This window comes from Geotrypetes seraphini, chromosome 2 (genome assembly GCF_902459505.1).
Source record: "Geotrypetes seraphini chromosome 2, aGeoSer1.1, whole genome shotgun sequence".
In the NCBI taxonomy this organism is placed as follows: domain Eukaryota; kingdom Metazoa; phylum Chordata; class Amphibia; order Gymnophiona; family Dermophiidae; genus Geotrypetes; species Geotrypetes seraphini.
In genome coordinates, this window is record NC_047085.1 from 528408399 (window position 1) to 528436069 (window position 27671).

General features: G+C 43.9%; 1 protein-coding gene across 1 annotated transcript in view; it reads right to left on the reverse strand.

Moving 5' to 3' along the window:
* IQCA1L (IQ motif containing with AAA domain 1 like) overlaps positions 1 to 27671 on the reverse strand; it is a 151003-nt gene that overhangs the window by 42189 nt on the left and 81143 nt on the right. The window contains exons 6-11 of the mRNA XM_033932752.1: positions 21306 to 21511; positions 20254 to 20338; positions 16686 to 16793; positions 8074 to 8149; positions 4942 to 5048; positions 383 to 487 (exon numbers count right to left, since the gene is read on the reverse strand). Of these exons, the coding sequence (XP_033788643.1) occupies positions 383 to 487; positions 4942 to 5048; positions 8074 to 8149; positions 16686 to 16793; positions 20254 to 20338; positions 21306 to 21511 (687 nt within the window). The remainder of the gene's footprint in view (positions 1 to 382; positions 488 to 4941; positions 5049 to 8073; positions 8150 to 16685; positions 16794 to 20253; positions 20339 to 21305; positions 21512 to 27671) is intronic.

Here is a 27671-nt window from a genome sequence, read left to right on the forward strand (position 1 = left end):
GCACACCCTTAACGACACTGCTCCCATAACAAAATGAACCATGCCGCCCATGAGCCAGGAAATGAGATGAAAATGCTTGGCATGCCCATCCCTACTAGAAACAGTCCGGTACCTCTAGGGACAGAGGGAGTAGAGTGATTTGTAGGCGTACAACAGCTCTGTGAAAGGAAGGGTGACCTCAATCAGCTCATGTGTGATTATTTCCACGTTCACTCTGGGGCCCTTTTACAAATGCTTAACATGTGCTAAATGCTGCGATCTATTTCATGCTTATGGGTCACTTGGCATTGGGCACATGCTAATGTTGGTTTGTTTTAGTAGAAGGGTCCCTGTATGAGGTGGAGGTAGGAGATGCTGAAAGAAAAGAACGGGGATGTCTCACCTTTTTACCTTTCTTCCCCTTTGCCTTCCCCTTCCGTGTGACACCCATATCTTTGTCCACTGCCATCTTCAGTCTCTGCAGTTCCTCTCGCATCAGTTCATCCACCTACAGGTAACCACCAAGGACATGGAGAAACATCGCACCGCAGTCAACAGCATGTGACATGCACAGTGGTAACGTACAGCAAGAGTCATAAAGGTTGAGAGCAGGTGGCGGGCAAGCTTATAAGGATTTTCACTTGTACAAGTATCTTAGCACCATGATGAGACATGTACTTATACACGCTCCACATTCCCATAAAATTTATTTTAAAAATGTATATACCGCTAAAACTAAACGGTTTACATGGTTTACATACACAGTGTTAAAAAGACGACAAAATAAAGACAAATGCATAGTAAATAAAAGTAAAATGACATACAATCCTCAAGAAAATATCATAGAGTGGATGGCAGGGCTCTTGGATAATTCATCAGTCTTACTTGAGATAACTAAAAAAAGACATCTATGAAAAGCTGTGTCTTTAGTCATTTTCTTAACCTACTCTATTCACAGCAGTTTCATATCTGACCCACTAAGGAGTTCTATAACTTAACTCCTGTCTCAAGAAGTCTTGGATTCACGGACTTCTTCAGTAAGGCCAGACTCTCAGAACGCAGAGATCTCATCGGTCTATAGCTGACTATATTACTTTTAAGCAATTCTGGGATGTTCCATACAAAAATTGATGACAAATCATCACTGCTTTATATTGGACTCTGAAGGCGACCGGAAGCTAATGGAGTTTTTTTGAGATATCAAATGTATGACTGCACACATGAAGTACACACACTTTACATGAACTCTAATCTAATCTAATCCTTAGGTTTGTATACCGCATCATCTCCACGTTCGTAGAGCTCGACGCGGTTTACAATAGGAGAAATAGGAAGGAACTACAACAGAGGGTTAGAGGTAGAAGTGGGAAGAAAATTTACAGGACTTGGGATGCCAAGATATAAGAGTTTCCTTGATTCCTAAGTTGGAGGGAGACTTACATTTTTTGAGAAAAGCCAGGTTTTCAGATGTTTGCGGAAAACTTGGAGAGAGCTCAAGTTCCGAAGAGGGGAGGTAAGGTTGTTCCAGAGCTCAGTGATTTTGAAGTGGAGGGAGGTCCCTAGCTTTCCTGTGTGGGAAATGCCTTTTAGCGAGGGGAAGGATAGTTTTAATTTCTGGGAGGATCTGGTGGTATTAGGGTTTGAGGAATTCCAAGAAAGAGGGATAAAGGGAGGGAGGATACCATATAGGATTTTGAAAGTTAAACAGGCGCATTTATAGTGGACCCTGGTGATTATCGGAAGCCAGTGGAGCTTGGCCAAGAGCGGGGAGACATGGTCAAATTTACTTTTAGCGAAGATGAGCTTGGCCGCGGCATTCTGAATCCGTTGGAGTCTGTGGAGGTTTTCCTTAGTTAGGCTTAAGTAGATAGAGTTACAATAGTCCAATCTGGAGAGGATGATGGATTGGACAAGGAGGGTAAAATGTTTTTGATGGAAGCAGGATCTAACTTTCCTCAGCATGTGAAGGCTGAAAAAGCATTTTTTTACCAAGGATTGGAGGTGGTCATTGAAGGACAATGTGGAATCAATGATGATGCCCAAGACCTTGCTTGAGAACTCAAGCTGCAGAGAGGAGCCAGAGGGTAGTGGGATGGAGGTGGGTAGGTGATCTAGTTTTGGACCGAGCCAAAGAAGTCTTGTTTTGGACTCATTCAATTTCATTTGCACAGTGTGGGCCCAGGATTGTAGGTTCATTATACAAGAGGATATGTTCTTAGACAGGTCGGTGAGGTTCGAATCGGTCAACTCTATGTCAACTGGGTGCCACTGGGGCTGGGCTTACGTTCTGTTTTATTGAGGCAAGCAGGCTCCTAGGTTCCCTTTACAAAGAGGTCTTTTTGGACTGTTTTCCTGAAGGTTTCATGCTTTCCTGAAGATTTGGACTGCTATCTGAAGGTTTCCTGTATTCAGTTACGGACTGGCCTCAATTAAATCCACTGTGATAAAATATTTTCTGATAAGCTGCTGAAGTAACTCCTTTTCTCCCCCCACCCTACACCTTTATACCTCTCCTTCTCAAAATCGTTTCTTCAGCATGATTTCTATAGTTGAGATATTTGAATATCTCTATCATTTTAACTCCCCTTAGCCAGTCTTTTCCTCTGCTCCACAATATGGAAATTTAGGTCCACATAACAGCTGTTGTTTAAACTTTGCAAGGATAGGAACTCAATATTGAGTCTATAAGTCAGTGACATGGTATTGATCTAAAGCATTTCCAGTTTTATGTTTTATGCTTGAAAATGGTTCTTATTAAATTGCATTAAAATCAGGGCCAGATTAAAGGGTTGGCCCAGTAGGCACCTGCCTTGGGACCGAAAGCATCAGGGAGGCCTACTGGCATTAGGGAAAGGCAAACAGGGCAGCTGTCCGGGCATCTCTTCCTCTTCCCCTCACCTTCGTGGCACTTTTCCAAGCTCTCTCTCAAAGCTACTCCTCTGATGCGATCTTGCAGAAACCGGAAGTTGCATCAGAGGAACAGCTTCGGGGGAGCTGCATGCGTGCAACTTATGACAACGGCTTCCCCGTCAGGGCCTGTCTGAGAGAGAAAACTTCGCTTTTAGAAAGCATCCATGAAGGTGAGGGGAAGGGAGGGAGATGGCCCGATAACAGGAAGAGGTTGAGTGGTGCTTTAGGAGGACAGATGCTGAATGGAAGTGTGGGGGATGAGAGAAGGGCACACATGCTGAATGGAAGTGTGGGGGCATGAGAGAAGGGCACACATGCTGAATGGAAGTGTGGGGGATGAGAGAAGGGCACACATGCTGAATGAAAGTGTGGGGGCATGAGAGAAGGGCACACATGCTGAATGGAAGTGTGGGGGCATGAGAGAAGGGCACACATGCTGAATGGAAGTGTGAGGGCATGAGAGAGGGGCACAGACACTGAATGGAAGTGTGGGGGATGAGAGAGGGGCACAGATGCTGAATGGAAGTGGGGGTAAGATAGGGGGACAAACACTGAATGGAAGTGTGGGGGATGAGAGAGGGGTACAGACACTGAATGGAAGTGGGGGTGAGAGTAGGGCACAGATGCTGAATGGAAATGGGAGATGAGAGAGGGGCACAGACGCTGAATGGAAGTGTGGGGGATGAGAGGGGGACAGACACTGAATGGAAGTGGGGGGGGTGAGAGAGGGGACAAATGCTGGAAGGAAATGGGGAGGAGAAAGAAAAAAAAAGCACATGCTGGGTTGGGGGAAGAGAATAGAATTAGAAACTGGTAGGAGTGAGGGAGAGGTGGTAAGCTGTAGGTAAACACAATGAAAGAGGGAAATTGAGGACTAAATAGTAAGAAAGAATTTAGACAAAGGCAGAAAATAAATTGAGAAGGAAGACCAGGGAAGAAAAGGAGGGATAGGAGAGAGAGATGCCAGAGCATGGGGGAAGCGGGAGGAGACAGATACCAGAACTGGAAGGAAAAAAGGAGGGAGACAGATACCAGATCTGAGGGGAGGAAAGGAGGAGAGAGAGAAATGCTAAAATCTGCTGGCAGGAAGGGAGAGATGGAAGGGAAGAAGACAGATGCCACACCATTGGGAAAGCAGAGAGAAGTAGATGGATGTCATACCAATGGGAGGGGAGGGAGAGGGAGAGTTGGAAGGGAGAAGCAGACAGTTTCTGGAAGAGGCATAGAAAGAGAGCAGATGCCATATGGAAGAGGTGGAGAGAGGGCAGACAGTGGATGGAAGGAAGAGAATGATGAGAAGATGAGGAAAGCAAAAACTAGACAACAAAGGTAGAAAAAAATTTCTATTTGTTTTATTTATTTATTTTTGCTTTAGGATAAAGTATTTTTGTAGCTGTGTTGATGATCATTTATTAATAGAAAAGGTGATCCTATTTATTGGACTAATTTTAATACATTTTTTTACTAATTCAGAGACCATAACTCCTTTCTTCAGGTCAGGGATACTGTAACAGCCTTCAGGCCTTCCTAAATTCCCTGGTGATCCAGTGGTTCAGTGGGGGAAGTAACCGATCTTTAGGAACTCAGATCTTGTACTTATCACTAATTTTGAGTGGGAAAGGTCATTGTGTGTGCTTCCCCCTTGGAAACTAAGACGGTACAACATGAAACGATGCACACTGACATGAAAGACACAATCCCACCCCAAAGAAGCCCCAGACAGGGAGCATTTCTCCTACGTGCAACTACGTTTAACTAATTTGAAAATTATCAGCCTTAAATTATGCACCAGAACTTAGTTAACTGCCTTCTCATCCGAGTCTCTGTCTTGCATTTCCAGATCTCGTCTAGGACAATGTCCCAGGAAGATGCGGTACGATTGATTCAGATTGCAGAGAGAGGCCGGCAAGGATGACTGAGGGCCAAATTAATGCTCCCATCAGGGCTGGGGATTTTGCTGCTTGAATCGAGGCAGTTTGTGCTGGTTTTGTGGGTACTGCTTCTCTGCATTCCTCTAGTCTGGTGTTTCTCTTTCCTCTACCTGTTTCTCACCTGCACTCGGATTTCTTGTTCCACTTCTTTCCTCTTTTCTTCTTTAATTAGTTCAGCATCAAAGCTCTGATTTAAATTAAGGGACTTCTCTCGATTTCTCCAGATCTCTGCAACAAAAAATCATTTTCATTTCAAAAGCTGAACGGTTCCACCACATCCTACAAACAGAGAAACATTCCCAGTGCACATCCAGAGCACTCTTGGTTCATTCACCAGTACAGAGACCCTCCCAACATGCAGTCAGGGCACTCTCATTCCTTCACCAGTGACCATTATCCTAGAAGGACAGTCTCAGTGCAGACCCCAAGTGATTTCCCTTCATCATAGAAAAGCCAAAACATTCTCAGTGTACTGTACACCAAGAAATCGGGTCTAGGAACTGTTCTGCAGCAACAGTCTCATAAAAAGTCTCTTCTGGGCTGTCTCTGAAGCACAATACCAGGCTGGATCAGGTTTTTTCACAGCTGCTCTATAGTCTGGATCCATGAAACTGAATAGAAATGGCACGCTCTTTACAATCTAGTAGTCTGCACTTCCACACGAGCAACGAGGCCACGCAATTATCATATGGACGTTTTAGACGTGGGAACTACTCATCCTGTGGTGTGAATTTAAGAACCGAACAATTTACTGACCCACAGTCTGCTATATTTCTTAGTCTGTAAGACGAGGGGAGGAGTGACCTGGTATATATTGGACAATTTAATTAACGATCGACAGAACACAAAAGTCCCATGAAAAGAACAGCCACTGGTGTCCCATTCAATAGAGAAGGATCGCTCATTTGAAGGTGAAAGACCCAGGATCTCTTGGAGAGGGGGAAACATGGACAAGATTTTAGGTTCAGCACTGTTTCTCCTTGTGGTCTGAACCAGGAGTTGGACCTTTCTGTTTTCCTATGGTTGGATTTCTTTTAATTGATACTTCCATTGTCTCCCTTGGTATCCTTAGCCATCTCTGCGGTACCAGTCCTTAATCTACCTACCGGTACAGAGATCCCTAATGCTTTCAGTGTCTTGGCCAGATCATCGAACCCACACAATCTGAACTTTCAATACTAGACTCCTTTCTGATTGCGCCCACTTGTCTTGAGAACATTATTGACAAGAATCAGAGGGATCCACTATGGCTATAGAGTCTTTTAAAGTTGGATCGCCTCTTCTGCTAAACTAGACAGACAAATCACCAATCTGCTATCTACGACCACAGACTACAAAACCTTCAAAAAAGAAACTAAAACCCTACTCTTCAAAAAACACATAAAACCTGTTTAACACGACCAGTTCCTTCCCTATCTCCACCTACCACACACTCCACCCATATCTAATCTAAAATGTTTCTTATTACCCAATATGTTGCTCCTTAAGTTCTCGACAATTCTTATGTAATTCTTAAGTTCTCGACAATTCTTATGTAATGCTTGTTCTGAGATCGGGGCAGGCAGAGGAGGAGAGGGCTGAGGAGAGAAGCAGAAGGCAGGACAGAGGAGACACGTGGAGGCAGAAGGGAAGGAGCAGGAGAGAGCCAGAGGGTGAGGGGCTGAGGCGAGAGTTAGCTCCGCCCACCCCCTGACATCACCGGCAGCAGACCCGGAGCTCCCCCTTATAAGGGGAGGGGCTAACGGCGCTCAGCCGTTCGGCGCGTGTCGAAGGCGAGAGCGCCTTTGCGAAGGAGCCTTGAGAAGGAGCTAGGAGCCCAGGCAGCTCAGCAGCAAATTCTAACTTCTGAAAAATAAACCACAGGTATTTTTCTTCTCTTCTCATTCTTCTCTTCTCTTTCTACTCTTTCAGCTAGCTGCACGTCGGGCACCACTCCCACACACCGAGGGACTATAGGAACGAGAAAAGAGAAATGGAGGCAGCAGGAACCCAGCGGAGCTTCCCAGTATACTGCACCGAGTGTCATATGTATGACTACCTCTTAGAGGTCATAGCCTCCTTTTAAATCCTCTTGCCTAGCGTTGCTGATATTACACACGCTCGCTCCCGGGGTCAGTCACTGCCTACCCCTTTCTTCCTTTTTTTTTATTTTTTCTGTGGGGGGGATCCTTTCCACAGTAGCCCATGGGCTATAAGAGTACAGGCCTATTGACCGTCTTTTGTATATTCTCCGGAGGAGGATCCAGGAGGGGTGCACTGGGGGATTCTGATGGATGGGTCGGGTTGGGGGGCCGGGGGGATGGGTTTCTCTTTTGGTTGTTGTTGGGAAACTGTATTGTTGGATGTTGATTTCCTTAGTTCTGATGTTTTCTTTTGTTTTTTGTACTCTTTGCATTCGCAATAAAAAAAGATTTGAACTTAAGACAAGGAGCAGTTGAGGTCTGGGTTACCTTTTTATTAGCTGTGGGATGAGTCACCTTGTACTGATCCTCACCTTTTGACTTTTCCCTTTAATCAGGCACTATTTTTTAACTGAAAAGCAACTAGACAAAGAGCTGTTTCTAATTGCCTAACCGTAAAGACCTTTGCAAATACCGTATATGCTCTGTAGGGCTACTTTTTTTTTAGCTGTATTTTAAACTAATGTTAAACACTAAACAGAGACTTTCCTCAGCTGCTCTCTGTGCTCTAATCTGATCTTATGCTCTGAAATGCAACCTAAAATACTAATCTAGACTAATACACTTTTCATATAAAAACCCTAACGAAGACTCTAAAGGCTACACTATTGCCTAAAGTGACTTTGCTGTAAAAGCCGATTATTGAACTAAAAAAGTAAAGGACAATGAAATAACCTTAGTAGAGAAAGAAAATGCAGTAGAAATATTCCCAGACTGTGTCAGGTGCCGGTGGTCTGATGAAAAAGAAGTTCCAAACTAAGTTGGATAAGTTACTTTTATATGGTCCATCTGACAAATTCCTGAAGGAAACAGATGCGAAAATTAAAGCGAATGTCTGTGGTAAATTTGAGTGACTCGGGTCAGAGGCTGTCTGTAATTGCAGAGCCTGTCACAATTGCAGTTCATTACAATCATGTTACATGCAAAATTACCCCTTTTGGAGACCTTGTTCCTGAGACTAACAGCTGCAAACTTACACACACACACACACACACATGTACATAATCACACACGCAAAATGTGAGTTCCAGCATTTACTGCCCATGCCCCTCACACACAGTACTTCTACTCACTCTTGTAAGTCTTGTCTCCCTCCGTGACTTCAGGCAGGAATTTGGAGGGACCAAGCACTAAACCATGGTCTTCTTCCTAGGACAGAGAGAGAGAAAGCACTCTGAACAGCAGTGTGTTATAGTGGGAAAACTGAGGAGTAAGGTGCTGGTATTCAAGATGCATGGACAGCCAGGATCACCAACAAAGATGTTCTTGATCCTATAAACCCAGAGTTGTCCCTGGAAGGCAAGATTACCAAACAGAAACTGACCTATTTTGGACATGTGATGAGGGCAAGGAGGTGCTACTCAGAATGGTCAGTGGTGAAAGAAAGCAGGGGAGACCAAGGCCCAATGAAAATGACACGAGAATGAACATCAAGCAATTGAAAGAAACTGTGGAAAACAGGGAAGCATGGCAGGGAATGGCCTATAGAATATCCAAGGGTCAAGATGCTGGTTTTGTGCTTCAATAGCGACTTATGCACAAGAATTAGCTCTCTGAAAATCTCATTCCCTGATGAAGCTGTCTCATCCCGCAGTGGCTTCTTGAACAGCTAGTATTTTTCATGCAAGATGGAGGCAGTGTAAGGTCTTTGGTTAAAGATTTCTGCCTCTACTTCCTCCAGCTAAAGTGCCTTTCTTTGCAGTTCCACATATTCTTATCTTCCCTAAGTGGATGCTAAAGAACTTGGAAAAGTTGTGAGTGGACCATCTGGACAAGGAGCAGATGTTGGACCTTGTATGCGCGGTCAGTCTCAGAAGAGTTTGCAGAGGTTGTAATCTGTAGCCCAGACTGCTTGAAACGGACCCCTTAACTCAATCTAAGGCAGGAGTCTTCAAAATACGCCTGCAGGCCAGATGCAACCCCTTCAAGAAGCTTCTCTGACTGTCCATGCTGACCACTGAGGCCTACGGAACAGCTTTTTCTCATTTTTTTGGCCTTCATACTCCATTCTCCTTCTCTCCTGTAGCCAGCAAAAGTCCAGCCTCAGTACTGGTGACCTTCGCTCTCTAATTTTAACTAATGAGTTCATACCCATACACACCCTTTCGTAGTACATATGTCACATGTTCACCTTCACTGCTCTGATTAGAATAAAGGCCATTTCTACAGTGGGATGTAAGAGAGGCCAGCAGTTTTAGTAGACTGGCCATAGAGACATCTCAGCAGATCAGTGGGGCACCCTAGGGGGCACTGAATAATAATAATAATAACTTTATTCTTATATACCGCCAACAATCTTGCGACTTCTAGGCGGTTTACAATAAAGAGAAATGGTTTACAATAGAGAGAAACTGTAAATACAATAAAGAGAAACTGTACATACAGCGAATTAACGGGTATAGCATTGTACATCTGGTAATTCCAACATTAATAATATTAACAACAGTTTGTGTGCTGCAAGACCAGGAAGTGCCATGCTGCTAACACAAAATTTAGAAATGTTCCATGAATTGAATGGTGTGTTCATGGTTAGTGATTAGGGTTGGGGTTTATACTTTACAGGGTCGGGTATGTGGTGGTATTATGAGGGGGGCTGATGTTCTGGTTCGCTACCTAGGTATTTCAAGAACAGGTAGGTTTTTAGGTGTTTCCTGAATTCGCCATAGTTGTTTGTGTGTGCAATTAGTTTTTCTAAGTCTTTGCCCCATGTGGCAGCCTGGTACGATAGCAGTTGTTGATGGTATCTCTTATATTTACACCCTCTAGCTGGAGGGGAGACAAATTTCAGGTGTGTTTTTCTTTTATGTCTGTTGGTTGGGAATGAGAAGAGGTCTGTAATATATTTAGGGGCTAGACCGTTTAATACCTGAAGGTGAACTTCACATAAAACATCCCTTATATTGTATGGTGAGACCTTCCAAAACCTACTGGACCCAACTGTACACCACAACAATAGCCCTTAGACCTGCAGGAAGCACCTATGATGCTCCAGTATTTTTATTGATTTATTTCAGTATTTACATTCAGGTACTTAAGTATTTCTCCCTACCTGTCCCGGTGGGCTCGCAATCTGACCAATGTACCTGGGGCAGTGAAGGGTTAGGTGGCTTGCCCAGGATCACAAGGCGCAGCGCTGGGCTTGAATCTGCAGCCCTAACCATTAATAATAATAATAATAACTTTATTTTTCTATACCGCCATAGTCAAGTGACTTCTCGGCGGTTCACATTGAAAGAAAGCTGGACAGTCAGCAAATAACAGGAAGCATAAAATAGAAAAGTTACATACTAATTGGAGTTCCATGGGTAAAGAATACATGAAAATTGGAGTTACCTGAGAGATTGAAATAGCGTTTACAGCGGGGAATATCATAGTGAGAGAGGGTCGTCTGTTTTAGTCAATGAATTTGTCGAATAGGGCAGTTTTAATTGATTTTCGGAATGCGTTCTAGGTCTGTTTGGGTTCATTTATGTAGTTTCTCAGCCAGACTTGCTGTCTATTCGCTTGGAACCTGAAGGTTCTATCCAGGAAGGATTTGTATCTGCAGCCTGTGATCGTTGGGAATGCAAAGATAATTTTGTTTCTGGTTGTTCGTGTGGGGTTGTGCAGAATGAAGTGTGTTTGCAGGTAGGAAGGTGCTAGTTCCCAGACTTGTTTGAAACAGATACATGCAAATTTGAATAGTATTCGCGCTTCCATTGGTAGCCAGTGCAGTTTTTTTTATAGTAGGGGCTAATGTGGTCTTTTTTCTCAGTTCGAAGATTAAGCGAACAGTGATGTTTCCTCCACTCTGATCGGTTTTGGGTGGGTTTTACTGGGCCATAAGTGTAGCAGTTAGAGTGAGACATGGGCCGAGTCTCCATCTCTATGGTTGACTACGCTGCCCTCTAGGCTCCCTGCTTGTTCTTCTAGGACTGGCCATTCCATCTAAAGCTATCATAGAGGCAGGTATGCACTGTTTCATTCACGCCTTTAGGGGGTGGAGGAGGACATGCCTACATCCCTCCAGTGGTACCCTTTTGGCACTAATTTCTTATTATTTTTATTTTATTTATTTATTTGTACTTGATATACCAAAAATATCCTAAAAGGCATCTATGCAGCTTATACAATTCCATCATATCCAATTCAACACATACACACCAAAGAACAATAAACCAGGTCATAAGCCCACCATAGTCCCATCCAAACCATGCTTCTAACATGACCTCTTGAACTACTGATCAACAGCCATAGAAACATAGAAACATAGAAATAGACGGCAGATAAGGGCCACGGCCCATCTAGTCTGCCCACCCTAATGACCCTCCCCTACCTTTCTCTGTGAATAGATCCCACGTGTGAATAGATCTCTATGAATAGATCCCACGTGTGAATAGATCTCTATGAATAGATCCCACGTGAATAGATACCCATCTAGAAAAACATAGTAACACAGTAAATGATGGCAGATAAAGACCCGAATGGTCTATCCAGTCTGCCCAACATACACTCTCTATAATTTAAGGATTGAATTTAAATTGTTCTTTTTCTTAGCTATTTATGGGCCAGAAACCCAGAGCTCTGCCCGTTAGTGTGCTCAGGTTCTATCTACTAGAGTCTCCATCAAAACTCACTCTAACCCAGGGGTGCCCAAAAGGTCGATCGCAATCGACCGGTAGATCGTGAAGGCAACACGAGTCAATCGCGTTGCCTTCACGTTCTACTTGCTTCCCAAGAGCCAGACGGACCCAAAGCATCCTGTCGGTCCTTTAGCGCCTGGCAGCTCCTCTCACTACCTGCACGGAACGGCACCAGTCAGTCAGTCAACCTCCCTCCCCTCCCCCCATCCTACCTTCTCTCAGGGATTCCCAGGCCAGCCCTGGAGCTTTCCCCTCTGCCACGAGCCGCCCCACTGGAAGTAGGAAGTTTCATCAAGTGGGGGGGGACTGGGGGTCAGGAAGCGGCAGAGAGCGCGAGCTCTGGGGGGGGGTCGGTCGCGATCGGAGACGGCAGTGCAAATGGTGGAAGCGGGAGGAAGGACGGATTCGGGGTGCGGGGGGGGGGGAGAGAGCCAATCGAATGCTTATTTGCACACTTGTAGACGTTGATAACATCGGTCTGGCTTCAGCTTCATTGATGTCCCTGGGGGGAACCGTCCTTGCAAATACATGCAGAAAACTCCCGTTCCATGCAGCAGTTTGCAACAGGTAGTGTTTGTGACTCCTAGGGGGAGGAGGGGAGGTGGTGGTTTGGAGGCATTGGTCCCCAATGGTGGCGGCGGTTTGGAGGCCTGTTCCCCGATGGCGGCAGTGGCTTGGGAGCAGGCAGGGAGACAGAAAGGGGGAGCAGGGAGACAGAAAGAAAGCGGGCAAGGAGAGAGAAAGACAGACAGAAACAAATAGGGGCAGGGAGACAAAGAAAGAAAGGGGGGACAGGAAGACAGAAAGAAAGGGGGCATGGAGAGAGAAAGATAGACAGAAAGAAAGACTGAAAGAAAGAAAGGGGAGGACGGCAGGGAGAGAGGAAGAAAAAGTTGGCGGAGGGAAAGAGGTCTGGAAGCATACAGCAGGCTGAAAGAAGGGAAGAAATATTGGATGCACAGTCAGAAGACTAAAGTGCAACCAGAGATTCATGAAATCACCAGACTACAAAGGTAGGAAAAATGATTTTATTTTCAATTTAGTGATCAAAATGTTTCCATTTTGAGAATTTATATGTGCTGTCTATATTTTGCACTAGGGCCCCCTTTTACTAAACTGCAATAGTGGTTTTTAGCGCGAGGAGCCTATGAGTGTTGAGAGCAGCGCAGGGCATTCAGCACAGCTCCCTGTGCTAAAAAACGCTATTGCGGTTTAGTAAAAAGGGAGGGGGTATATTTGTCTATTTTTGTATAGTTGTTACTGAGGTGACCTTGCATAAAGTCATCTGCCTTGACCTCTTTGAAAAAAAACCACAATATAAATGATAATTAACATTTTCTATGCGTACAGTGTGCTTTGTGTTTTTAAAAAATTTTTTGTTGGTAGATCATTTTGACTTGGTAATTTTAAAAGTAGCTCACAAGCCCAAAAAGTGTGGGCACCCCTGCTCTAACCCATCTAAACCATCCCAGCCATTGAAGCCCTCCCCTACTGAATGTCCATAAACGGGACAAAGACCGTGCAAATCTGCCCAGTTCTTCAATATATACCATTATTTTCTGATTAGAGATCCTCTGTGTTCATCACATGTTTGTTTGAACTCTGTCACCATTTTCCTCTCCACCACCTCTCTCGGGAGCGCATTCCAGGCATCCACCATCCTCTCCGTAAAGTAGAATTTCCTAACATTGCTCTTGAATCTACCACCCCATAACCTCAAATTATGTCCTCTGGTTTTACCATTTTCTTTTCTCTGGAAAATATTTTCTTCTACGTTAATACCTTTCAAGTATTTGAACGTCTGAATCATATCTCCCCTGTCCCTCCTTTCCTCTAGGGCAGGGGTAATGTAATGTAATTTATTTCTTATATACCGCTTCATCTGTTAGGTTCTAAGCGGTTTGAAGAAAATATACATTAAGATTATAAATGAGAAGTAAGAAGGTACTTAAAAAATTCCCTTACTGTCCCGAAGGCTCACAATCTAACTAAAGTACCTGGAAATTAATAAAGAAGAGAAAATAAAGATGGTTGAAAAAAGAAAAATTCTATGTGAACTTATAGGATGGAAATTAAACCGACAGTGAAGAACTGTATGAAAAATACATATGGAATGCAGTTAGACAGGGTAGGTTACAATCTATTGATGGTATTTGTTTAATTGGAAGGTGTTAAGGTGGGTAATTTGGGGGAAGGTTATCTGAAGGTAGGTGAATCTTCTGGAGGTAAAAGAGGAGGGGTTAAGATATTTGGATGAATTTTTTGAAAAGCAGGGTTTTGATTTCTTTTCTGAATGTTTTGAAGTTGTCTGATATTGTCATAAGATTGGAGATGGAATGGTTGATTTTTGCTGCTTGTGTTGCTAGAAGGTTGTCAAACATTTTCTTGCGTTGGATAGTCTTCCACTACAGGTGATTGAGGTCAGCAGCGTGCCTGATTTTAAGGCCAAATGGGATCGGCACATGGGATCTATTCACAGGGCAAAGGTAGGGGACGGACATTAAGGTGGGCAGACTAGATGGGCTGTGGGCCCTTATCTGCCGTCTATTTCTATGTTTCTATGTGTGCCTTTGAGTGGGGGGAAGGCGAAAGGGTTCGAGGTTCTTCTGTGTCTTGAGGTGGAGATTTGGTTTAAGCGGTTGTTTAGATAGGAGGGGGAAGAGCCGTGTAATGCTTTGAATATCAGGCAGTGGAATTTGAATTGGATTCGTGCTTGTATGGGTAGCCAGTGAGAGTCTAAGAAGGCAGTTGTTATGTGATCATATTTTTTGAGTGAGTAGATCAATCTGAGGGCGGTGTTATGTATGGTCTGGAGTTGTTTTATCACAGTGGCTGGACAAGGAAGATATAGGTGTCAAATTCAATCACATTAAGGGGCCGAAATCCAAAACACAAGCTAAGTCGTGGGCCAGACCTCGCCCAATCTCCGCCCCCACAATAATACTAATTATAACACTATTTTTCCATATATACACACACAATATAATCTTATTAACACATAATGGTAATGGTTAACCACAAAACACACTATACGCTTCTCAACATTCATTCCTACTATGCAAATACGGGACCAAACACTAGAAGTGCTAATATGGCTTTTCTCCAAAACGTAAAGCTAGTTATCCTCTTCAGAACCCTAATTTCTTATTATGTCCTTCCCTCGTTTATTGAATTACCTGTAAACCGAGTCCAGCTCCTTTGGGAGATGACCCGGTATATAAACCGAAGATTAGATTCGGTTTGTCGCCCTTCTCTGTACCTTTTCTAATTCCACCGAATTGCACAGAGTATTCGAGGAGTGGCCGTACGATAGAGTGATTCAAGGGCATTATAACATTCCCATTCTTTTCCTGATAATTCCTAACATTCTATTTGCTTTCAACAATGACAGCTAGATTCATTTTCTGGGCAGTGACTCCACATAGCTATAGTTCGGGGTCCTCTTTCCCTCATGCATCACTTTTCATTTGCTCACATTATACGTCATCTGCCACTTTGACACCCAGGCTTCCAGTCTCACAAGGTCCTCTTGCAATTTAACTACTTTGAGCTACTTTGTGTCATCAGCAAATTTAATTATCTCACTAGTTATTCCCATCTCTAGATCATTGATAAATATGAGAAAGCAGCGGTCCCAGCACACTGTAGATAACCAGAAACCCCAACTGACTAGAAATCAGAAAATGTTACACTTCTGTTCAGGCTTGAAAAATCAGAACATGGACCATTTAGCTACAGGGCCTGTTTCTTTCTTATTAGCAATGTAATGGAAGACATCTGCCAACAACTGGGAAACATCTACTTAGCGAACAAGCCGGATTTTAACAAGCATGAAATTGTTCTCAGCACTTCTCTCTCTCACACAGAAGGTACAAAGAATTGGGGTTTCAATGTCAAGAAACATCTGGAAGTGCTGTGATGGATCTATCATCTGTCCGAGTTCCTGTCTGGAGACCCAGTCTGCTCCCCAGGACAGCCCTTGCCACCAAGCATCCTTCTGGACTTCATTTTCCTGTCTCCTTGCTAAGTTATTGGAGTTTTCAGGTACATCTCACAGAATGGTTAATGATCACTCACTCACCCCAAGACTGGGCATCGTCAGCAAGTGTACAGTATTTTAATTATGTATTTCTTAAAATGTCTAACTATGGCTCAAGGCTTTCTACACTAATTGAAATCATAACGCAAAACCAGAAAATAAATTCAGAATATAACACCCCATATTACTGTATGGGCTTCTTCCCTTGTAAATTGCCTTGAACCCCAATACAGAAAGTGAAGGTTAGATTAGATTTAACATATACAATACCAGACACATAAAATAAAAATGATAATGTTAATTCAGAGGTCCTGCAGAAGATATCTCAAAGAGAAGCACAAACAAAACTCCAAGCAATTACCAAACTTTAAATATCATACTCTAACAAAGCTTTCCTGTCAAACCATTTCACAGCAAGGATACTGGACAGGTAAGAGTCTCATGCCTACTTCAGAGCACGCAAATCACCTGGAAGAAAGAATGCAGAGTCCATAAACTTCATTACTCAACTAGTTTGCAGGATTGACTCAGGGTATATAATAGGTAGACAGCAATGAAGGTCTGAGACTCTGGGTGTATTACAGGTACACAGAAGTGAGGGTGTATGAGTCTGGGTGTATTACAGGTACACAGAAGTGAGGGTGTATACTTCTTGTATATTAAAGGAATACAGCAGTGAGAATGTGCGACTCTGTGTATATTATAGGTACACAGCAGTGAAGGAGTATGACTCTGGATCGATTACAGGTACACAGCAATGAGAGTGTATAATTCTTGTATATTAAAGGTACACAGAAGTAAGGGTGTATGAGTCTGGGTGTATTACAGGTACACAGCAGTGAGGTGTATAATTCTTGTATATTAAAGGAATACAGCAGTGATGGTGTAGATTACAGCTGCACAGTAGAAATACTATATGTCTCTGGGAATAGTTCTGTGCTTGGGTCTCTCTTTGGGAATAGCTCTGGAGATGTCTCCTCTCTTAATTCCTAATATGATATGCTTTTGAATGCTACACTCTGACCTTTTTCTCCTTCTCTTTTCCTTTGGCTTTTCCTTCCTTTTTTTCCTTTGCCTTCTTGTCCTTTTTTGCCTGTTTCTCTGCTTCTTTTCTCTTCATTTCTTCTTTCACCTGTAGGTTGGAGGGAGTGGAGAGAAGAGGAGAGGAGAGGAAAAGGTGAGATTGTGCTGAACAAGGGGAGGCAAGTCAGGCTATTCAGAGGCTTGGCCTCTAGTCATGACGGTGTCAAACACACACACACCAGCATGTATCGATATCCATCGAACTATAACATGTCCCCCAGCTTGTGCCAGTCCCAGCTCTTCCACCAGAGCCAGGGATTGCCTAAATGGAGTCCTCAGGGAATCTCTTTGTACTGTGACTGAGGTAACCCAGCCACCCCCTGGTTCAGGCAGCTGCCTAACATATAACCAAGGTTTTACAAGGTTTGAAGAAACAACATTTTCCACACCTTATTAAGAACCCAGGACAGTTCCAAACCCTTTTCCTACTCCAGAGCAATTCTATACCCTATTCAGAACCCAGGACAGAAATCAAATGACGTGTTTGGTTAATTTGTTATATTTCCTTGGAGTCTGAGATGTCAATGGTGTGAAGAAGTTGAATGTCATCTATGCAGATGAATTTGATGAAGCCAATGGATTGTGCGAGTAGTGATGACATAAAGATATTGAATAGAATGGGGGCAAGAATGGATCCTTGGGATACCCCACAGGGCAGGATGAAAGGATCGGTGAATTGATCTTGCAATTTCAGAATATAGTGGCAATAACATAGATAAGATCTGAACCATTGAAGGGCTACCAAGTGCACTGTCACTTTAAATCTTTAGACAGTACCCATACCTTGCCATGTGCTGGTACCTTTCCGCCCAACATCAGTTTATGGGACCATCAGCTCAGTAACCAAGCTAAGAAGCCAACTAAGGGAGGTGGGTGGGTTGTGCTGTCCTTGGAGGTAAGTATCTTTGCTTGCTCCAAGGATAAGCAGGTATAAACTGCAGAATGAGGATAATGGACATATAAACATGAGCCTGGCAAAGTCCAAGAGAGTTGGAGGTCAGGAAGAATAAAGATTCTATAGAACTGCCTGTCCAAACTGACTGTCTCTTCTGGACTTTTGTTTCAAAGAGTTGTGAGAAATAAAGGTATGGATTGAGAACAAAGTAGCTCTATTCAATAGATGCAGAGCCAAAATGAGCTACACGGCCCTGGAGCATCAGCCCAGCATGAGTATATGTGAAGGAGATGGTTTTCCTCGTAGCAGGAACTCCAAGTCTGTTAGGGTCCAAAGCCACAAAGAGTTGTGAGGATTCACTATGAGGTAGTATGCCAGAGCACATTCACAGTCCAGGGTATGAAGAGCTGCTTCTCCAGGATGGGAAAACTATAGATTGGTTGAGGTGGAATTCTGAGACAACTTTGGAAAAGAACATAAGACTAGCCTTACTAGGTCAGACCAAAGGTCTTCACGGAGGCCAATCCAAGTCACAAGTACCTGGCAAAAACCCAAATAGTAGTAGCATTCCATGCCACCGATCCAGGGCAAGCAGTGGCTTCTCCCATGTCTGTCTCAATAGCAGTTTATGGACTTTTCCTCCAGGAATTTGTCCACTCTGTCATGGTAGAATCTTGTGTAGGGAGGATCTGACACAAGAGCTTAAAGTTCATTCACACAATTTGCAGAGACGAGGGAAAACTTTCCAAATGAGAAGTCTGAGAGAACAAGATGTCAGCGGCTCATAAGAGCAGATAGCAGGGCCGCACCTTGAATACTGTGTGCAGTTCTGGTCACTGTATCTCAAAAAAGATATAGCAGAATTAGAAAAGGTACAAGATCCATGGTGAGACCACACCTGGAGTACTTGTCCAGTTTTGGAGGCCACACTATCAAAAGGATGTGAAGAGAATGAAGTCGATCCAGAGAATAGCCACTAGGATGGTTTCGGGACTTAAAGATCTCCCATATGAAGAATGTCTGAGCAGACTGTGCTTATACTCTTTCGAAGAGTGCAGAGAAAGGGGGGACATGATAGAAACATTCAAATACATCACGGGCCGCATTGAGATGGAGGAAGAAATCTTTTTTCTTATGGGTCCCACGGCGACAAGAGGGCATCTGCTAAAACTTATGGGGGGGGGGAAGATTTCACGGTGACACTAGGAAATACTTCTTCACCAAAAGGGTGATTGATCGATGGAATGGTCTTCCACGCCAGGTAGTCAAGGCCAGTAACCTGCTCGACTTCAAGAGACATTGGGACAAACAGGTGGGGTTGCTGCAGAGTTATACTTAAAAGATAGACTCTCAAAGGAGGGAGGGTTCTTGAGTGGGCAGACTTGTTGGGCCGCTGGCCCTTTTCTGCCGTCATACTCTATGTTTCTAAGATGTTTTTGGATTTCATACAGAACTGACTTATGAAATTGTCATTATGCGTTCATCTATCTTAGGCCAAATTCTTTGATACTCTTATGGATTTAGCATTTCAAAATGTTTTAGCAGAATGGAAAAATAGTACAGCCCTTTTTTTTTATGCATGTCTCATACGCAAATGCTGGGGTTTGGGCTCTTTAGGATGACTATTGGAGATCACATGCTATTTGATTTTTCTTTTGCTTAGACTCCCAATTTGTCAATTGTTATACTTTTGTTAGGGGGGGAGGGATTTAGAGGTCATTGGATAATTCTTGTATTACTGTTGTGTTTAATGAAATTAAAGACATTTAAATAAAAAAGAAAAGGTACATAGAAGGGTGACGAAAATGATCAAAGGGTGGGAACACTTCCCTAAAGCGGCCAGGGCTCTTCAGCTTGGAGAAGGTGATATGATAGAGGTCTACAAACTAATGAGTGGAGTGGAAAGGGTAGATGTGAATCACTTGCGTAGTCTTTCCAAAAATACTAGGACTAAGGGACATGCAATGAAGCTACTAAGTAGTAGATTTAAAACAAACCAGAGAAAATATTTCTTCACACATCATGTAATTAAACTCTGGAATTAGTTGCCAGAGAATGTGGTGAAATCAGTTAGGTTAGCGGGGTTTTAAAAAGGTTTGGATAGTTTCCTAAAAGAGAAGTCCAGAGTTGAGACGACTTATTCCTAGAACAAGCAGCATAAAACCTGTTTTACTACTTGGGACCTGGGTTGGCCACTGTTGGAAACAGGATACTGTGCTTGATCGACCTTCAGTCTGTCCCAGTATAACAATGGGCTGGATGGTGTACATCCAAAGGTACTGAAGGAAGCTAGGTAAGTTCTGGTGGGTCCGCTGGCTAACTAGACTAGGACTAGAGAAAGGCACAAAAGCAGAAGTAAGGAACAGGTAGGGAACGAAAGGATGCTAATTCCAATTTCTATGGTAAGTAAATTAAAGGAAACATTTTTTAAAACAAGGACTAGTAAAGTGAATTATAGGGCCCAAGGTAACATGGTTTCACTACAGGCAGAAGTCAGACTTACTGGCCTGTAGCTCTCTTCCTCTTCTACCGATGCCGTCGCAAGAACATCCAGCGTGTGCAGTCAGTCCTGAACCCCTATACACATGATTCAGAACCAAAACAAAAGAGTTACCTGCTGAGGGGTCTTCTCTGCGAAGATCAGCTGAGAACCCCCGTCGATTTCGTCAGGGAAATCTGGAAAGCGACCCGTATAATCACTGAAACACACAAACCCCATGGAAAAGTGCAGAAATCACATATTAAATCAATGCGTAGAAAAACAGAGCATCACAGATACACTCGATTCATTTCCAGGTCTAAAAGAGAAGCCTCCACTACAAGAGAGGTCCAGTTCTTTCCAGAATCACCAGCACAGCTTTCAAGCTTCCTCTGAGAACACCAATCCATACCCCAACCACGAAGCCTTCTGTATCATGCCACTGACATATCAGTGTGTGACATTCACAGTCTCTCTCTGGCACTTCTCTTTCTTGAATATCCCTCCCCTGAGATGTCTCTTTCACTAGCTCCCTTCCTTCCATGTTCTTATGAAGGTATCTCTGGGTGTCTCTTTCCTCTAGACATCTCAGGGTAATGATGGAGGAATATGCGAGAAAGAGAACTGTCAGAGAGAGAGAGACCGTGATTTTCACACACTGATATGTCAGTGGCATGATACAGAAGGCTACGTGGATGGTGTCAAGAGGCCTCCCCATCCAAGTGCACATGAATGTTTCTCTGAGCGTCTCTTTCCTCTAGTGTCCTCCTATCCATGTACTTATGAAGGTATCTTTGGGTGTCTCTTTCCTCTAGCACTCTCCCATCCCTGTGCATGTGAAAGTTTTGCTAGGTGTCTCTTTCCCCTAGTGCCCTCCCATCCATGTTCTTATGAAGGTATCTCTGGGTGTCTCTTTTCTCTAGTATCCTCCCATCCTGTGCATTTGGTTTTCCTGGGTGTCTCTTTTCTCTAGCACCCTCCCATCCTGTGCATTTGGTTTTCCTGGGTGTCTCTTTTCTCTAGCACCCTCCCATCCTGTGCATTTGGTTTTTCTGGGTGTCTCTTTTCTCTAGCACTCTCTCATCCATGTGCATTTGACGGTTTCTCTTTTGTCTCTTTCCTCTAGAGCACTCCCATCAATGTGTGCATTTCACACTCTCCCAGGAAAGCCTGCAGGTCATACTCACTGGCACTCAATGAACCACTGCCGAATCTGGTCCTTCATAAGGTCCTGCATTTGTGGCCCCTCATCCTTGTGCAGCATTTGTTTGATGCTGGACAGGGCCAGTTGATAATCCACCTCCTGCTCCTTGCGCATCGACCTGCGAAACTCCTCCGTCAGGATAGTTTGAATCTTAGTGGGAGAGGATTCCTTCAGCTGAGGGTCATGCACCTTACAGAAAGAGACATCAACAGCATTCAGAGACTTTTCTCCTTCTAGGAAGATCAGAAGATAGCAAAGAACATATGAAAAGATGCACCCAGTCAGATCAATGTCCATGCCCACTTCAATTGCACTCAGAGGACCAGTTGCTGATGCTAAATGTTATCGCTGATAGGCTGTTTTTGAAGTGGGCCAGAGAAGGGCATTCCGAGGGTGAAGTCAAAGAGGAACTGGAAGCTAGGCAGTGCCGGTAATAATTAAGCTATCACATAGGAGCAGAGAAATAACACTGCTAACTTCCTTAAAGCAACTGAAGCTGTGGTTCAGCTCCCCTCTCTCCCACAACCTCCAACAAGGTCCACCCCCACCCCCACCCCCAAACACAAGTGTTTCCCTCTCCTGGTAACTTTTCTTATAGGATGCCTCCCAATAACAGCCCCCCCCCCCCCCCACGCAGTACTTTCTGCCAATAGTTCACACATCCTTGATAACTCCCAATACCTTCCCCCAATAATCCAGAGAACCCTCCCCCAACAATACATAAAAACCTAAGAGTTGTCTTACTGGAATGGACTAAAGGTCCACCAAGTCCACTATCCTGTTTCCCAGCAATGGCCAACCCAGATCACAAGTACCTAACAAGATCCCAAAAAAAGAGCGACCAAGATGATAAAGGGGATGGAACTCCTCTCGTCTGAGGAAAGACTAAAGAGGTTAGGGCTCTTCAGCTTGGAAAAGAGACGGCTGAGGGGAAGTATGATTGAGTACGATGGGAGGGATATTATTGAATGAGAGTAACCAAGAAAGGGACTTGGGGGTAATGGTGGACATGACAATGAAGCCGACGGTACAGTGCGCAACAGCCGCTAAGAAAGCAAATAGAATGCTAGGCATAATCAAGAAGGGTATTACAAGGACAAAAGAAGTTATCCTGCCATTGTATCGGGCGATGGTGCGCCCGCATCTGGAATACTGCGTCCAATATTGGTCGCCGTACCTTAAGAAGGATATGGTGTTACTAGAGAGGGTTCAGAGGAGAGCGACACGCATGATAAAAGGGATGGAAAACCTCTCATACGCTGAGAGATTGAAGAAACTGGGTCTCTTTTCCCTGGAGAAGAGGAGACTTAGAGGGGATATGATAGAGACTTATAAGATCATGAAGGGCATAGAGAGAGTAGAGAAGGACAGATTCTTCAAACTTTCGAAAAATAAAAGAACAAGAGGACACTTGGAAAAATTGAAAGGGGACAGATTTAAAACGAATGCTAGGAAGTTCTTCTTTACCTAACGAGTGGTGGACACCTGGAATGCGCTTCCAGAGGGCGTAATAGGGCAGAGTACAGTACAGGGGTTTAAGAAAGGATTGGACAATTTCCTGCTGGAAAAGGGGATAGAAGGGTATAGATAGAGGATTACTGCACAGGTCCTGGACCTGTTGGGCCACCGCGTGTGCGGACTGCTGGGCATGATGGACCTCAGGTCTGACCCAGCAGAGGCATTGCTTATGTTATGTTATGTTATGTTAAGTCTACAAAATCCTTGGTTGAGTAGAACAGATACAAGTGGATCGATTTCACTCTGTCAAAAATTACAAAGACTAGGGGGACACTCGATGAAGTTACAGGGAAATACTTTTCAAACCGATAGGAGGAAATATTTTTTCACTCAGAGAATAGTTAAGATCTGGAACGCGTTGCCAGAGGTTGTGATAAGAGCAGATAGCGTAGCTGGTTTTAAGAAAGGTTTACATAAGAACATACGAATAGCCTTACTGGGTCAGACCAACGGTCCATCAAGTCCAGTAGCCCGTTCTCATGGTGGCCAATCCAGGTCCCTAGTACCTGGCCAAAACCCAAGGAGTAGCAATATTCCATGCTACCGATCCAGGGCAAGCAGTGGCTTCCCCCAGGTTTTTCTCAATAACAGTTTCCTCCAGGAAACTGTCCAAACCTTTCTTAAAACTAGCAGCTAAGACTAGGGGGCATGCAATGAAGCTAAGTGGTAGTAGATTGTGACTCTGTATAGCGCTGTGTACGTCTGGTAGCACTACAGAAATAATTGATAGTAGTAGTAATAGATTTCAAACAAACCAGAGAAAACATTTCTTCACTCAACATGTAATTAAACTGTGGAATTAATTGAGAATAGGGTAAAATCAGTTAGCTTAGCAGGGTTTAAAAAAGGGTTGGATAATTTCCTAAAAGAGAAGTCCATAGGACATTCTTGAGATGGTTTTGGGGAAATCCACTGCTTATTCCTAGGATAAGCAGCATAAAATTTTTAGAGGAACTTAATATCTTGATGAGGAATTTTACTAAGGGCTAAAGTGTCATGGATTTGATATATCGTATTTCTGCGTTACAATCAAAGCAGTTTACCTGTTATTTCCACTACTACTATCCATTCAGTCATGTCTGACCCTTGGATACGCTGTAGGCCAGTCCTCGCCACGCTTCCCTGTTTTCCATGGCTTCTTTCAATTTTAAGCCGTTCTTTCGATATATTAAGGGGAAATGACCCACGAAGGAAGCAGTGGGGCCGTTAGATGACCATGGAATAAAGGGAGTACTAAAGGAGGACAAAGCCATCACCATCAAACTGAACACATTTTTTGCGTCTGTATTTACCAAAGAGGATATATCCAATATACCAGAAGCCAACAGGCTATACACACGAAATGAAGAAGGGAAACTGACAGGGTCGACGGTCAGTCTAGTAGAGGTATACAGACAGATTGATAGGCTTAAAAATGATAAATCCCCAGGACCAGATGGCATCCATTCAAGGGTAATCAAGGAACTGAAAGGGGTTATAGCTGAACTGCTTCATCTAATAGCCAATCGGTCGATCAAATTAGGAAAGATTCCAGAAGACTGGAAAGTGGCGAATGTTATGCCAATCTTCAAGAAAGGTTCAAGGGTAGATCCAGGAAACTATAGACTAGTGAGTCTGACATCGGTACTAGGAAAGATGGTAGACACACTGATAAAGGACCGCATCATCGATCACCTTGACGGACACAAACTGATGAGGACCGGCCAGCACAGTTTCAGCATAGGAAGATCTTGCTTGACAAACTTACTGCACTTCTTCAAAGGAATAAATAGGCAGATAGACAAGGGTGACCCAGTCGACATCGTATATCTAGATTTTCAGAAGGCTTTCGACAAGGTCCTGCATGAACGTCTACTTTGAAAAATTGCAAGCCATGGAATCAAGGGTGAAATACTTACGTGGATTAAAAACAGAGAGTGGGGGTAAATAGACAATACTCGGACTGGAAAAGCGTCACGAGTGGAATGCCACAGGGTTCTGTGCTTGGGTCTGTGCTCTTCAACATATTTATAAACAACCTAGAAATTGGCACGAAAAGTGAGGTGATTAAATTTGCGGATGATACAAAGTTATTCAGAGTAGTGAGGACACAGAAGGATTGTGAAGACCTACAACAAGACAAACACACTTGAGGAATGGGCCGCGAAATGGCAAATGACATTCAACATGGATAAGTGCAAAGTGATGCATGTCGGTAACAAAAATCATATGCACGAATACAGGATGTCCGGTGCTATACTCGGAGAGAGCCCCCAGGAAAGAGACTTGGGAGTACTTGTAGACAAGTCACTGAAACTGTCCGCGCAATGTGCGGCAGCAGCAAAAAGGGGAAACAGAATGCTAGGAATAATTAAGAAGGGGATCACAAACAGATCTGAAAAAGTTATCATGCCATTGTACTAGGCCATGGTACACCCCCACCTGGAATACTGCACCCAACACTGGTTGCCATACATGAAAAAGGATATAGTACTACTCAAAATGGTCCAGAGAAGAGCGACAAAAATGGTTAAGGAACTGGAGGAGTTACCGTACAATGAGAGGCTAGAGAAACTGGGCCTCTTCTCCCTTGATAAGAGGAGACAGAGGGGACATGATCGAAACATTCAATATATTGAAGGGAATTGACTTAGTAGAGAAATAGAAATTGTTCACCCTCTCCAAGGTGAAGAGAACGAGAGGGCACTCGCTAAAGTTAAAAGGGAATAGATTCCGTACAAACGTAAGGAAGTTCTTCTTCACTCAGAGAGTGGTAGAAATCTGGAACGCTCTTCCAGACACTGTTATAGGGGAAAGCACCCTTCAGGGATTCAAGAAAAGGTTAGATGAGTTCCTGCTGGAACAGAACATACGCAAGTAAGGCTAGACTCAAATAGAGCAATTGTCTTTGATCTAAGGGCCGCCATGTAAGCGGACTGCTGGGCACGATGGACCACTAGTCAGACCCAGCAGCGACAATTCTTATGTTCTTATGCTTGATGTTCATTCCTGTGTCATTCTTTCTGGTAGCCAGCCATTGGGCTTTGGTCTCTCCTGCTTTCTTTTTACCACTGACCATTCCAAGTAGCACCTCCTTTTCTAGTGAATTCGTCCTCATCACATGTCCACAATAGTTCATTTTCTGTCTGGTAATCTTGCCTTTCAGGGACAACTCTGGGTTTATGATCAAGAACATCTTGGTCCATGAGATTCATAGAAGTTACATATTATTACATGAGGTATTTTTCTGTCCCTACTGGGCTGATAAAAAAATGGCATGTGCTAGGTCATAACTATTTATATTTTGACCATCCTTGCAATAGCCTTTACCTAATGTATTAATCTCATGCTGGAGGAGCGAGAGAGATCAAGAATGTTCTGTGAAGCCTCTGAGAGTAGATCATCTGGTTTTGATAATGGAACCAGAGTTAAAGGACTGGCAATGTGGCTCCCTGGTGTACGTGATAAGGGCCCAAGCTGTCCTCACACTGTAGCAATTAAGAATATTATCCCATGGTGAAGAAACGTGCAGCCAATCTACACTGACAGCACACAGGGAAGAGTGCAATGAGAGACCTACAATCTCTGCTGACAAAAATAGGAGTGAATGTGCAGGCAAGTTGCATTATGCACCACCAATTCTTCGGAAACTCTACATAGAAACATAGAAACACAGAAGACGACGGCAGATAAGGGCCATAGCCCATCAGGTCTGCCCACTCTACTGACCCACCCCCAAGTCCTAGGGATCCCACTCCTGGTGACAGGTTCCCTTGGCTTAACCTTCTAAGGGATCCCACATGGGCATCCCATTTGCTCTTAAATTCTTGCACGCTGTTTGCCTCGATCACCTGCACCGGGAGCTCGTTCCAAGGATCAACCACTCTCTCAGTGAAGAAATATTTACTGGTGTCGCCATGAAATTTCCCACCCCTGAGTTTGAGCGGATGCCCTCTTGTGGCTGAGGGTCCTTTGAGAAAGAGAATCTCTTCTTCCATCTCGATACGGCCGGTAATATACTTAAACGTCTCGATCACGTCTCCTCTCTCCCTACGTTCCTTGAGTGAGTACAGCCGAAAATTTTTCAGCCTTTCCTCGTACGATAGATCCTTGAGCCCCGAGACCATCCTGGTGGCCATCCATTGCACCGACTCTACTCTCAGCACATCTTTTCGGTAGTGTGGCCTCCAGAATTGCACACAGTATTCCAAATGAGGCCTCACCATGGTTCTGTATAATGGCATTATGACTTCAGGCTTCCAACTGACGAAACTCCTGCGGATGCAACCTAACAACTGTCTTGCCTTAGATGAAGCCTTCTCCACATGATCAGCAGCTTTCATGTCTGCGCTAATGATCACTCCCAAGTCTCGTTCTGTTGAAGTTCTAGCTAAGGTTTCACCATTCAAGGTGTAAGTTCTGTACGGATTTCTGCTGCTGAGGTGCATGATCTTGCATTTCTTAGCGTTGAAGCCCAGCTGCCAGGGCGAGGACCAAAGCTCCAACAAATGTATGTCCTGTGTCATACTATTGGGTGAATTGTCGTCTCTCACTATATAGCATAGTTTGGCGTCGTCAGCGAATAACGTTATCTTACCTTGAAGCCCCTGAGTTAGGTCCCCTATGAATATGTTGAAAAGGAGCGGGCCCAAGACTGAGCCCTGAGGTACTCCACTGGTCACCTCCGATGTTTTAGAGAGGGTACCGTTAACTACCACCCTCTGAAGTCTGCCACTCAGCCAGTCATTGACCCATGTAGTTAGTGTTTCTCCCAGCCCCATTGATTTCATCTTGCTCAACAGCCTGCGATGTGGGACACTATCGAAAGCTTTGCTGAAGTCTAGGTATACGA